Source organism: Venturia canescens, chromosome 4 (assembly GCF_019457755.1).
Source record: "Venturia canescens isolate UGA chromosome 4, ASM1945775v1, whole genome shotgun sequence".
Lineage (NCBI taxonomy): Eukaryota > Metazoa > Arthropoda > Insecta > Hymenoptera > Ichneumonidae > Venturia > Venturia canescens.
Window position 1 is genome coordinate 19745540 of NC_057424.1, and position 12717 is coordinate 19758256.

At 37.8% G+C, this 12717-nt stretch overlaps 3 protein-coding genes and 1 non-coding gene across 5 annotated transcripts in view; 3 read left to right on the forward strand and 1 right to left on the reverse strand.

Annotated features, from left to right (window-relative positions):
• Positions 1–73: 73 nt before the first annotated feature.
• On the forward strand, positions 74–2862 carry LOC122409415 (AN1-type zinc finger protein 2A-like). 2 transcript variants are annotated; one of them, XM_043416979.1, is made up of 2 exons: positions 74–255; positions 802–2862. In XM_043416979.1, the coding sequence occupies exon 2, from the start codon at positions 812–814 to the stop codon at positions 1463–1465; it is 654 nt and encodes a 217-aa protein (XP_043272914.1). In that variant the 5' UTR covers positions 74–255; positions 802–811; the 3' UTR covers positions 1466–2862. The 2 variants fall into 2 exon arrangements, with proteins under 2 accessions (XP_043272914.1, XP_043272915.1); XM_043416980.1 differs by lacking the exon at positions 74–255 and adding an exon at positions 311–511.
• LOC122409414 (RNA transcription, translation and transport factor protein) lies at positions 2832–4392 on the reverse strand. The gene is made up of 4 exons (XM_043416978.1): positions 4165–4392; positions 3855–4076; positions 3657–3752; positions 2832–3535 (listed from the first exon to the last, which is right to left on the reverse strand). Exons 1-4 carry the CDS (start codon positions 4223–4225, stop codon positions 3171–3173), a joined length of 744 nt encoding a protein of 247 aa, XP_043272913.1. The 5' UTR covers positions 4226–4392; the 3' UTR covers positions 2832–3170.
• A 666-nt stretch (positions 4393–5058) lies between these two features.
• Vhl (von Hippel-Lindau) overlaps positions 5059–12717 on the forward strand; it is a 59343-nt gene continuing 51684 nt past the window's right edge. Inside the window, exon 1 of the mRNA XM_043416981.1 lies at positions 5059–5991. The gene's annotated coding sequence lies outside the window, so the exon portion shown is untranslated. The remainder of the gene's footprint in view (positions 5992–12717) is intronic.
• TRNAY-GUA (transfer RNA tyrosine (anticodon GUA)) lies at positions 6488–6583 on the forward strand. Its single transcript has 2 exons — positions 6488–6524; positions 6548–6583. It is a non-coding gene; the product is annotated as a tRNA-Tyr (tRNA).

Here is a 12717-nt window from a genome sequence, read left to right on the forward strand (position 1 = left end):
GAAATTTCGCGCGCTTTTCACTGCATCCAACACGTAGCGCCAAACGTCATCATGTTTCTCCAACTGAATTCGCTGTGTTGTATCTGTTCATTTGTGTCTTCCGAGAAAAAATTTTCGACGTGACGCGACGAATTTAGGATGTTTTGTAGTTGATAAATCATCGTCATCGTCACGTATAATAATAGGTGAACGCGCAGGAAATTTCATTCAGTACTCGGTCGTGTACGTGACGTTTTAGAGACAAAGTTATCGAATGTAAGTGTCACCCCAATGAATTTCTTTAACAATAAATACCTAACGTATTAATAGAATTTTCATTCGAATATTTTTAAAAGAGCTACAGAAATTATAGAGGTGCAATTGTTTGTAATCTTGTTAAAAGTTTCATAAGTCAAATCGTCAGTACTAACCTCCATCTTTAGATGATATCTACCTTCGAAACTCATTGCCCAATAGTATGCCATTCGGTTGCGCACCTCCATTTCGAATTTCATCAGTTTCGACAGTAAAAGTAATCCGATTTGAATATTTCAACGAGCATCTTTACGAATTATCCTTTGAACGTGGTTGTGCACTACTCTAAATTTTGATGATTGACTTGTCATGTGTACAGTTCCTCGAAAGACAGGCTTCGATCAAATTTTCCATTATGTTTTACATTAAGCTTCTACTGTTTCAAATTGCTGAATTTTTTGAAGAAACTAACATCTTATATTTTGCTAAAAATAATCATAACCAATGTTATAATGAATTTAATAAGTTTGAACCCTAAAAACTCATTTGTTTTTATTCTAACAATAGCTGAGAAACAATGGAGCTGCCACATCTGGGAGAGCATTGTTCGGAGAAAACGTGCAATCGGTTGGATTTTTTACCACTGAAGTGTGATGCGTGCGAATCAATATTTTGTACGGACCACATATCTTATAAGGGTCATTCCTGTCCAAGTGCTTACAAAAAAGATGTTCAAGTGCCAGTGTGTCCGATGTGCAATGTCCCGATACCTTTTAAGAGAGGTGAGCCACCTGATTTGGCTGTGGGAATGCACATAGACAATGATTGTCAAGCAGATTCGTCTAAAGACCGCAGAAAAGTCTTCACCAATAGGTGTTCTGCTAAAGGCTGTAAAATCAAGGAAATTGTGCGTGTTGATTGTGGGGAATGCGGTAGAAATTTCTGTCTCAGGCACAGGCATCCTACGGATCACAGTTGTATAGGAAAAGCTGAAGCAACGAGGCTCAAAAGACTCGAAGCTCTCAACAAACAACCACAATCTGGAAATTCCTCCAAAAATAATACCACCAACCCTGCAAGATCTTTCCGCAATCTTCAAGGAGGAATGAGCGAAGATGAAGCACTCGCCAGAGCACTTCAGGCTTCTATGCAGGATGAAGAAAACAACCGCAGAAGACAAATGCAGACTGTCTCTTCTGGGAGCAGTAGAGATAATTGCCAACTATCTTAATCCAATTGGAATGGTTACGATTAGCTCGATAAGACGGAACAAGACTTCCTATAAGAATTTCACATAATCTGCAACGAGTTGATAAAAATGGCTCTTGCGTCTTGCTCGAACACAAAAAATGCAACAAGAATCCTGAATGAACGATTATTGAAACTATTTTTGAGGAAGACCAAAATAATGACTGCGTCCATTGAGTTTCCAGCTTCTTTTTTGAAGCAGGCTTCAAACTCACAACTCGTATGGGATTTCTTAATTACGGCTCTTTTATCATATAAAAAAACATTTTAAACCTTTCAAATCTACAGCACGGTACTGAAAATCAAAAGAATGGAAATTACTAATGGCTACCCGTAATTTTGGCGATATTCTTCGAAACATGCCACATTGGGCTTTTAACCAGTTTTTTATATCACCGAGACACCATTTTTAATATCCCTTTCTCGTCTTCAAAAAATCTTTAAAGAATATCTCTTTTTTCACTCCATATCTTTGATAAAGCATACCGATATTTCAATCGTCGAGATACTACACGCACGTCAATAACACAATCACTACGATTTGTGAGCACTCAAATAACGAGCGCTGCGACTTCTTCAGGAATATTAAAAGACGTCCTTTATGCGTGGATTTGAGTAGATGCTAAGTCACATATCATCTTTTGATACTCGAAAAAACGAACAAGAAAAATCTGCGTTTACAGGCGTATTGTATTGAAAAAAAATATATTTTTAAATATGCCAGGGCACGAAAACAATCTTTCCACACACGCGTTCGTCAACTTTCGCTTGAACGTATTTTTTTTCAATTTCACGAACAATTAAATAACATTCCTTCATCGACTAGATTTTCTTCGAATCGACAATGATTAATAAGCTTTTTCGAAAATTCTACCTCTATGAACAGTGATATGTAAAATCAAATATTTCAATAATCTTAGAAAAACAACAATCCTAGAAAAAGTTTATACAAAAAAGCATCGACTTTGATCGATCGGTAATGACGCTAAATTTTCAGCAATAATGTGATAAATGGCAATGAAAATAAAAATAGAAAAATGCACGAGAAAACAATCATTCACTTTCGAATGATGTTAGTTATATCTCGCCCACGTTCAGAAATACCGTTGGAAAAATATTCAATGATTATAAACAAGAATATTAGTGCCTGCTTGATACATTGTCATTCAATTTTACAAAAACACTAAGCAAAAAACACTCGCGCTGGAAGTACAAAAGATTTTTGCCAATTGACTGCCCGTAACATTCCTTAGCGCGAAAGACATACAATAAAACAAGATCATAGCTAAGAATAATAACGGGATGAAATATGCGAAGAATTTAGATTGAAGTATATTCAAATTATTATATTGTTGATTTAATAAATATTTATTAATAGCATGTTGCACATTGAATTTGTTCATCTTTCCTTTTGCATGCTAAAACGACTGAAATTCAATCTGTATGCGAGACTTTTCAATCAATGTTTTTACAAAAGATATCTACATCTCGGTTACAAATCGAGAAATTCTAAGATCCAATTTCGTTAGAAACAATTGTACAAATCACGTCTATTTTTCATCTAGCAGTTTGGATCTTACAAATTTACCTATTTATATTTTTGAATTCTAAGTGCACTTGGTAGCCTGTGATGTGCCAGAAGAGAAAAAAAAGCAGAAAATCCTCGTGTCAAGCTCCGAGCTCGGCGTTTAAATTCCAACTTTTCCCAATTTTGTGTCAGTCTTAGGATTCGCAGTTATACTTTGGACACTCACTATCGCCTCGTTTATTTTTGTTTGGAGATTTCGAAGATCCTGAATGTATAATAAGGTCAAAGCTTGAGCCGCATTGTTCAGTACACGGTCACCCATATTGAAGCCCAGATCTATCTCCGTTATTGGATAAGGCTTTCCTTTCACCACTACAAAACTTGGATTCGCCAGAGCTACGGAATTAAGTCTTTGGCAAACTAGTTTGCTGCACGCATCCAACGTTATCAGATGGTTAACGTGCTGCGTGACGTTCAATAATTGAGCAACGTTTCTGACACCGGATTTAAATTCATTGCTCTCAACTGGAAATAAAAATTACACCAATTTAATACTTTTCAACATTGATTTCTTCTATCCTCTCACTTCTCTCTTTCAATGGTTTTCTCTTTTGACTCAATGTATTTTAATTTTTTGGATACTTACAATCAAGGTTATCAAGGGGGTTCGTTGATTTTATTGTAGGGACAGCCGCTGCCTTCGTTTCAGTCAGTTTACCTTTGATGTTCTGATACTTTTTCACTAAACAGGACATTTGTCATTGAAATTAAAAATCATAAAAAATAAATATTATGTTCTCTCATTCATCTAAAGAAAGTGCTTGAATTAAAATTTGATAATTACAATCATCTTCGAACTCCAAACGAATGGCCAACCCCAGAAGCCATTCGAGTTGATCCAAAGAACACGTTTTTATCGGACATTCCAAATCTTCCAAGTACTTTGCAAATGCGTTCTGCCATTTTTCATTTCCTATGTTCCTGAGATCTTCACGGTCCTGTATTGTGTAGTGACGAATCTTTTGGTCCTCCAGCCATACAACGAGTTTACGAAAATGTTGAGGTTCTGAATGTCAGAATTCAAATTATTATTCATATTCTGTTACTGGAAGTGCAATTACAAGACGATTTTTTTAGGTTATAACATTATTCACCGTTTCCATTTACTTTATCCCAGTCTAAATAATTTAAAGTTTTCAGTCTACGCTTAAACATTATGTATTCACGTTCAATTAATTTATTTCGTAATTGTGTTAAAGGCAACGCAATATTTTTGGAAAATTTGACACTCGTGATATTTTTGTGATGTTAGTTCAACGTGTTCAACCCGTCGGCGAATCGGTGAATCAATCACGACGACAAACGACGGACGACGGGGACGACCGACCGGACCACGGTTGGCAACATTACAAGTTACAAGCCGGTGTATTCGCAATATATTCGTAAAAATTTTATTCCTAATATTTTTCTTTATTGAATATGAAAGAAACATTCTATCCATTTATCGATACCCAAATGATCTATAAAAAAATGGAATTCAACGAAAAAAATCTATACTTAATTATTTTAAATAAGCGAGTCGTCGCTCGTTATTTTTTCAATTAATAAATAAACATTTCGAATGTTTATTTATAAAAAACAATTCAATGTAAATCTAAAAACATTTTGATGTGTCTATGGCGGATTGAGGAAATTATAAACTATTATTCTATAAATGAACTATATTGATCATTCATTGAACAAGTACTTCTTTTGAGTATTAATCATGTCAAGTTGAACGATTTTTTTATATTATAAAATATTTGAGTGTTAAATACTGCTAATTTTTCTCTAGCTTGTTTGGTATCTTTCATTATTCGTAGAGCCTCGGCCTCGGCGGCCTCGGCTCTGCTTTGTTTATGTTTTCACTAAGCGCTTCTAAACATGACGCGGTAGCCGTAGAGCGGTGATGGTGGGGAGCGTGAAAAACTAATGCTTGCCGGGAGGGGGCAGGGGGCTTGTCTGTTCCTGTTTGTTGATTTAGTCGGAATCGTAACGAGGAAGAGAGCGCTTCTGGAGCATCGGTCGGTCAACTCAATGTTTCGCATTATCGTTCTATACAGCCTCAAAGGCTCAAAGATTCGAAGTAAAACGACGGTTCACATAATTTAACCGCGATTTCATGAGAGCCGTAACAAAGGAAAAAATCTAAATAAAAACTCCTTTTATTCGGTCTCAATTCCCTTTCCGAATGGATGATAAAACATTAACAATAAAATAGATTAGTGGAAAATGTATTTCTTTGTCAGTTGATAAAAGTGAAAAGTGCGATGTTTTAGACTATTTTGTTCACCAAAACGAGAACAAATTTAAGTTGACAAACAATTTTCTCCAAGTTTACATTCAGAGAGTAAAAAATGTTAATATTTTCATTGCAACATTTTACGTTTGTAAAAATTCGCATAAAAAAGTTAACACAAACGGAGTGAAGAAAACTTGCAATTTTATTTTCGAATAATTAATATTTTTCTTCATAAAGAAAACGTGAAAGTGGAATTTTGTAGAAATCGGAGTGAGCGCTCTCTGCCGTCGCCTGGCGAAGCATAAATTCACGTAGTCTCTCGTTTTTAGCGAGAGGTGGCATTGCAGTACATTGGATGTGAACAGCTGTTTGTCGGCGATTCTCGAATCATCTATTATGATGTAGGTGGGCTTGCTAGTGTTTGTGTGTTTGTGCTCGGATTTCTCGGCTCTTCAATTTTGTTTACAAAGTGTTTTGTGTGAAATCGTGAGATAAGTAGTGTCCCCTGATTCAAAGTATGAGAATAGTGAGCGGGGTTTTTCAATAGCTAAATTCTCATTTAATAAAAACTCTCAGCGGGAAGCTCATCGTAATCGTATACCAAAGTGTTATTCCGCAGTTTGGAATAATTCGAAAATTCGTATCTGTCTCACGAAATCGTAGGGGTGCCGGAACTCTACGGATTTTATCATCATTCATGGTAAGTACTGATGTCAAACTGCAAGCTCCATTAATTTTTTTGCGGGGGTGTCGATGCGCGCGCATGTTCGTATTAACATCTCCGCCACCTCCACGAATTTCCTCTCACACGCATAACCGAATCTTTGCGCTCGAATAATCTCTGGCTTTCATTTGATTTTTCTCGTTTATTTATCATCAACATCAAATTAATCTTAGCCTCTGAAAGTCTACATCCGATGAGTGAGTCGCGATTGCACAAACCAGAAACTCGGTAGAAAGAAAAAATATCGATCAAATTTTATCCCAATCATTATTTCAATAAATAATTAGTGTTCCGTTCGTACCTTGCTTTCTTCACAGAACAGTTAGATGAAATAATTTGAGTAGGTTATCGCGATTCCATCGATGTTAAAAGCACAACACAAGTTCAGAGGTTGTAATAAAAATAAACAACGGTACTGTCAAGGTTTCGGTAATAGCCTGTAAACACTCTTCAGTGAAACGAGCTCACAACACCTTCGATAGCTCAGTTGGTAGAGCGGTGGACTGTAGTTGGCTCGTAAACTTTGATGGACATCCATAGGTCGCTGGTTCAAATCCGGCTCGAAGGAAAAATTTTTTTTTCTCTCGTGTCAAGCATCCAACGAAATAGTGCAACACGAGGCGACGTATAAGCCAATATTTTGTTTGAATTAAGCGTTGAAAAAGTTGGTGTTATTTTTCCTCGATGAATACGGGAGGTGAAATTTGCATTTATATTTGTATTATAGCGTGTACGTAAACACGGTGAGTAAACACAGTTGAAGATTCTCTCGGTAGGCGGCGCGCGGCGCTCGAGTCTTTTTCATAAACACAGCCATAGGCTCTCGGCCATCCGTCACCGTATTGTCGTGCCTCCTCTCTCTCAATAATCCTTGTTCCATGTTTTCCGGAAGATATCGGCGAGCTGTCTCGATGTGTGGGAATTAATCCAAAAGGAACAAAAATAGCGCCGTCCCCCGCCCTTTCTCTCGGAAAAAAGTAAATTCAAAGCAAATATTTTCGAGTATCGTTTTCGCGAGCCGGTGAAATAGAGCCTGTGCGATCGTAAATATTACGTGTGCCGCGTTTTCCGGACTTCGTATATACATAGGCTTCTCGGGTACACCGCGTCGCTGCTGTTCGCGTCGAGAGCAATAAAAAATAACGGACGTGTGGAACGCACCGCGAGAGGAACCGATACGCAAAATAACACGAATAGAAGCTCGTGCGTCGCTTTACACGGGCATTTCTGTCTCGAATCAACAACTTCGACAAAAATACTTGACGTTTTTTTTCTACTTTTGTTCGAGCTTCCTTGTGTCGAAACGAGTTTGGTTGTCCAATGAAATTCGAGCTCGAAGAAAATGAGCAAATGGCTGTCGACTTTCGGGCGTGATTTTCAGTGAATATTTTATAAAAATCTCACTTTCGAGGATTTTTCGAGTTTGTTTTCGCGAACGATGCGACACTGAGGCAGAAGTTGAAACTGTATGTTCAACGGCTCGTGAACTTCGCACATCGAATGACACATTCCGTGCTGAATCGAGAGATCCGATGAAAATAATGCACTTTCGAGGTTTCACCCGTTATTTCGGTGACTTTTATTAAAATTGTATTTAAAAATTGAATATTTCGACCGCGTAATTCGATTCGGTTTCGTACCTTCGCTGGGCATGGAATCTCGTTACGTTCATTCGATATTGGCGTGCGTGTGCCGTGTGAAAAAAGCTTGTCATGAATTCTGCATTGGACACATTTATTTCGGTGCGAATGGAGCGAGCGTTTTGAGCAGTGCAGGCACAAGCAGCGAAACGTAAAAGTTTAACGCGAGAGATACTCGCGAATATAATTCGCTGGTCCGATCGATGGTCCCTGCACGTTCGACAAATTGTTGGGCCAGCGACGTCTCCTCTTCCCGACCGTTCTCGCAAACGTTCCTCGAATTTAACGATCCACTTCACCATGTTCCATCCACATGGACCCATAAACAAATACAATATACGAAGGACAATAAAACATAACAGGAATGATAGTGATGCGAATGGCATCGACGTTTTTTACATCTCAATGAATTTTATAACGTCCTATCAAATTTGTATGTACTGAAAAACCAACTGGATGGAAATATTATCGCGATTATACGAGCGCAAAAACATCCTTCAGTCCTCCAACGAAATATATTATTTTATGACGACGGGGGGTGTCGAAAATCACAAAAAAATGTAGAAATGCATTTTGTTGAGACGACGCTGAAGTTTGTAACGTTGCAGTTCAACGAAATTAACGAATAAAATTAATAAAATTATTATTTTTTATCATGTCTCTAAATTTTCTGTTTCGACGACGTTTAAAGCGTCGTTCGGTTCAAAAAGTTTTGTCCTTCTGCGTTATTTTCGTCTCGAATGCGATCGTTGTTGATCGCGGACGAGAACCCTTTTCGCGGTTATTCCTAACATTATTTTTTTCCGAAATTTTAATTATTTTCAATCTTTTCACAGTCGAAATAGCACCGGACAAATTGCACATTCAGACACAAGAGGGCGCGCGCGCGTCGCTATCAGGCTTGAAAAATACACACGGGGTGAGCTCCTTAAGGAGGGTGGATCGCGACGATACAATGTTGCCATGCTAAGCCATGTTAAAAATATCAAGAATTTCAAAATGATAAGAATTTTATGAAATTTGGCAAATGTATTCTTTAAAAATATATAAGACAATATAAATTCTTTTAGATTTTTCTACCACATAGCTCTCGAGTAATTGAACACTAAAATTCACGTGTATAAGCATAGAGTTTACATATATACAGTTATACATCTCGTGCATAAGAAGTTCGATTTAACGCTCAATTATGCGATAACCATGTGGTAAAAAAATTTGAAAAAAATTGTATTTGTATACTTGATGCCAAAGAATATTATCACCAAATTTGATCAAATTCTGATTATTTTGATTTCGTGATCCACCCTCCTTAAACAGTGTGAGCTTCCCCTCAAACATTGTCTCATAGATTAGAATTTTTCGTTCGTCGCCGATGAAATAGCTCAGCTTCCTTTTTTCCCCGTCAAGATTATTGTGCGAGCTCGCTAAATTTTTCCACATTTTTCGCTCCGGAAAATTCCATCGAAGATAACGAACGTAAGATAAAATAATAGAAGCGATTGGGAGCACCGGCGACTCGTGAATTTCTCCAAAATATGAAATATATTATTACGACCCGAGAGCGCTTGCTACCCCGGAGAAATATCATAATGCGTTCCCGCGTTCAGCAACGGCTAATACCGTTAAGTGATCAACTAGAGAAATAATTCATTCGAATAACCTCGCTCGCGTGTTTACGATGCTTTAGTGTGTGCACGCGTGTATTCGCATACACGAATTATTAGATCGGGGTCGCTCGCGCCCCCGGAAAACAAACGCTCGTACACTTGGGATATTATGCGCGGGGACGTACGCCTCGTAATACGTGGGCTCCGAGAAATTCGCGATTTGGCGAACGTCGGAGCCACCACGAGCTCTCGAACTATCCCCGGCGCCTCTTGCGATCCCTCGCATGCCCAGCACTTTCTCCTCTCTCTCTCTCTCTCTCTTGCCCTCGAGAACAAACACGCTGAGAAAACGTACGGAATTGAACAGCTGTTCGCATATGCAACGTCGATTTGCAACACGGAGAGCAGCATGCTCTGCTAGAAGATGGAATATTATTGTCCTGCATCCTCCAAAGGGTACTTATAGAACTTGAGGTCTGTTAGCTCAGTAATAACATTCTAACGGACTCTTTGAATTTGCATGTATATTATATCGATATTGCCTTCTATTTGCTTCGATTTCTCTAATTAACCTTGTCGTTTATGTTACGAAGCAAATATTCATCGAGGACGAAACATATTTAGGTGCGATGTCGACCAAAGGCAAATCGTTTGCACTCAATTTGGTCGGTTATCGTACTATTTTGCAGGTACATCGCGTTACTGAGTCTATTTACTTTGGTGATCGGTTTTCGAAATATCGTGACACGCAACGACGCTGAAGTTTCCAACGTTGGAGTCCAACGAAATGAACGAAAAAAACGTTATTAATTCACCAATTATTTATTTCACGAATCGTTGGTGCAGCTTGAAAAACTACGAATCGCAAATTTGGCAGGGAACAAAATAGGAGAATTACTGGAATTATTGGAGAGTTTTTTTCGATCATTTCGTTGGACTCCAACGTTGGAAACTTCAGCGTCATCACGCAACGACGCTGAAGTTTCCAACGTTGGAGTCCAACGAAATGAACGAAAAAAACGTTATTAATTCACCAATTATTTATTTCACGAATCGTTGGTGCAGCTTGAAAAACTACGAATCGCAAATTTGGCAGGGAACAAAATAGGAGAATTACTGGAATTATTGGAGAGTTTTTTTCGATCATTTCGTTGGACTCCAACGTTGGAAACTTCAGCGTCATTGACACGCATCGATCGGTTATTATTTCATTCGGGAAGAACGATGTATCTTCGCGGGGACAGTTGATATTTTATCCTTACGACGTTGAAGTTTTCAACTTTGTATTACAACGAAATTAACGAAAATAACATTTGTAATTCACCAATTTTTTGAATTGTCGATTGGCCGCGGGTAACAGAATTGGAGAATTACTGGAATTGTTGGAGAGTTTTTTCAGATCATTTCGCTGGACTCCAACGTTGAAAACTTCAGCGTCATTTATTTTTCTCCAATGAAATTCCTAAGTTGAGCATTCGAACCCGTGAAGTGTGACAATTTACTGGGGCTCTCTTGACCGCGGAGGTGCCTCGAACGAGAAGCCGGATTCTACAATCTCACTCAAAAATCTCATTCGTTCATCATTTTTTTAATTCTAAGAAAATAATGATAAAAAATGGAATATTCGATACGAATGAGAACGGTTTCGAGCCCCGTTCGTTCAAGCTCGAGCCCGAGGGCACTCCGCGTTCGGGTTCATTTAAGGGTGAATGATACAAAAGTCGAAATAATTAGAAATTGATCAAATTTGGTGATAATGTTCTTCAACATCAAGTGCGAAAACACAAATTTTTTCAAAATTTTCTTCTGCTTAGTTATCGAGTAATTACGCATTACAGCAGATTTCTTATGCCTAGAATGTATACCTTATATGGAAACGCTATGCTTATACACGTGAACTTTAGTGATCAATTACTCGATAACTGTACAGAAGAAAAATCTTAAAAAATTTGTATTGTCAAATTTGGCACTAAAGAATATGTTCACCAAATTTTATAAAATTCTGATCATTTTGAATTTTTTAATGTTTTTAGCATGGTTTAGCATGGCAACATTGTATCGCCTGTGCAATATATCCTTAAGGAGGGTGGCTACGTTCGTCAAATTGATAAAAAATTGATCAAATTTGGTGATAATGTTCTTCAACATCAAGTGCGAAGACACAATTTTTTTCAAAATTTTCTTCCGCTTAGTTATCGAGTAATTACGCATTAAAGCAGATTTCTTATGCCCGGAATATATGGAAACGCTATGCTTATACACGTGAACTTTAGTGATCAATTACTCGATAACTGTGTAGAAGAAAAATTAAAAAAAATCTGTATTGTCAAATTTGTCCCTAAAGAATGTGTTCACCAAATTTTATAAAATTCTGAACTTTTTGAAATTTTTTGTTTTTAGCATGGTTTAGCATGGCAACATTGTATCGTCCCTGGCCCCCTCCTTAAGGAGTTTCGGTACAGGCGATACAATGTTGCCATGCTAAACCATGCTAAAAACAAAAAATTTCAAAAAGTTCAGAATTTTATAAAATTTAGTGAACACATTCTTTAGGGACAAATTTGACAATACAGATTTTTTAAAATTTTTCTTCTACACAGTTATCGAGTAATTGATCACTAAAGTTCACGTGTATAAGCATAGTGTTTCCATGGTATACATTCCGGGCATAAGAAATCTGCTTTAATGCGAAATTACTCGATAACTAAGTAAAAGAAAATTTTGAAAAAATTTGTGTTTTCGCACTCAACGTTGAATAACATTATCACCAAATTTGATCAATTTCTTAATATTTAGACTTCTGTACCGAAACTCCTTGATCATTCAACAATGACTCAAATTCAACGACGATCTCAATCTCCCAGTTTATTTAACCCTGTAGGGGATGCCGCGATAAGGCCAAAATGGACCATTGCTTTTACAGGTGACACAATAAAAACACGCTTTCATTGCAAGGGCATTTCATAACTCGGATGAGGAGAATTCTCGACCGAGACATACGCTTTCTCGCCGCTCATTTATTCGCCCCTGCGCGAAACAAGCGTTGCAACAGTTTAACCGAATCTTATATCCTTCTTCCTCTATATTATCCTGAAAGGAAGGCCAAAAGCCGCACCACCTCGTACCTGATATCGCCTCAACAAACGAATTTCACGTGCGTCGTACGTCCTATACCTGGTTACGTACACTTATTACATCCGAGCCGTACTTAGATCATGCACACGGGACTTTCCACCGCGATTTGAGCGCGGAGTTCGCTCCAAGCTGACCAATTGAGCGACCATTTTCGGGCGGTTCTCATATGAAGGAGGAAAGTCAGAATATTTTATAACTTTTTTTCCTGCCCGAGGTTCAGTGATATTTGGAATTGAATAAAAATGATAAAATTAGACGAAGACCGGGAGCGGATGAAAAAAAGTAACTTTATATCGAGCCGGGAGAATATTTCCAACGTC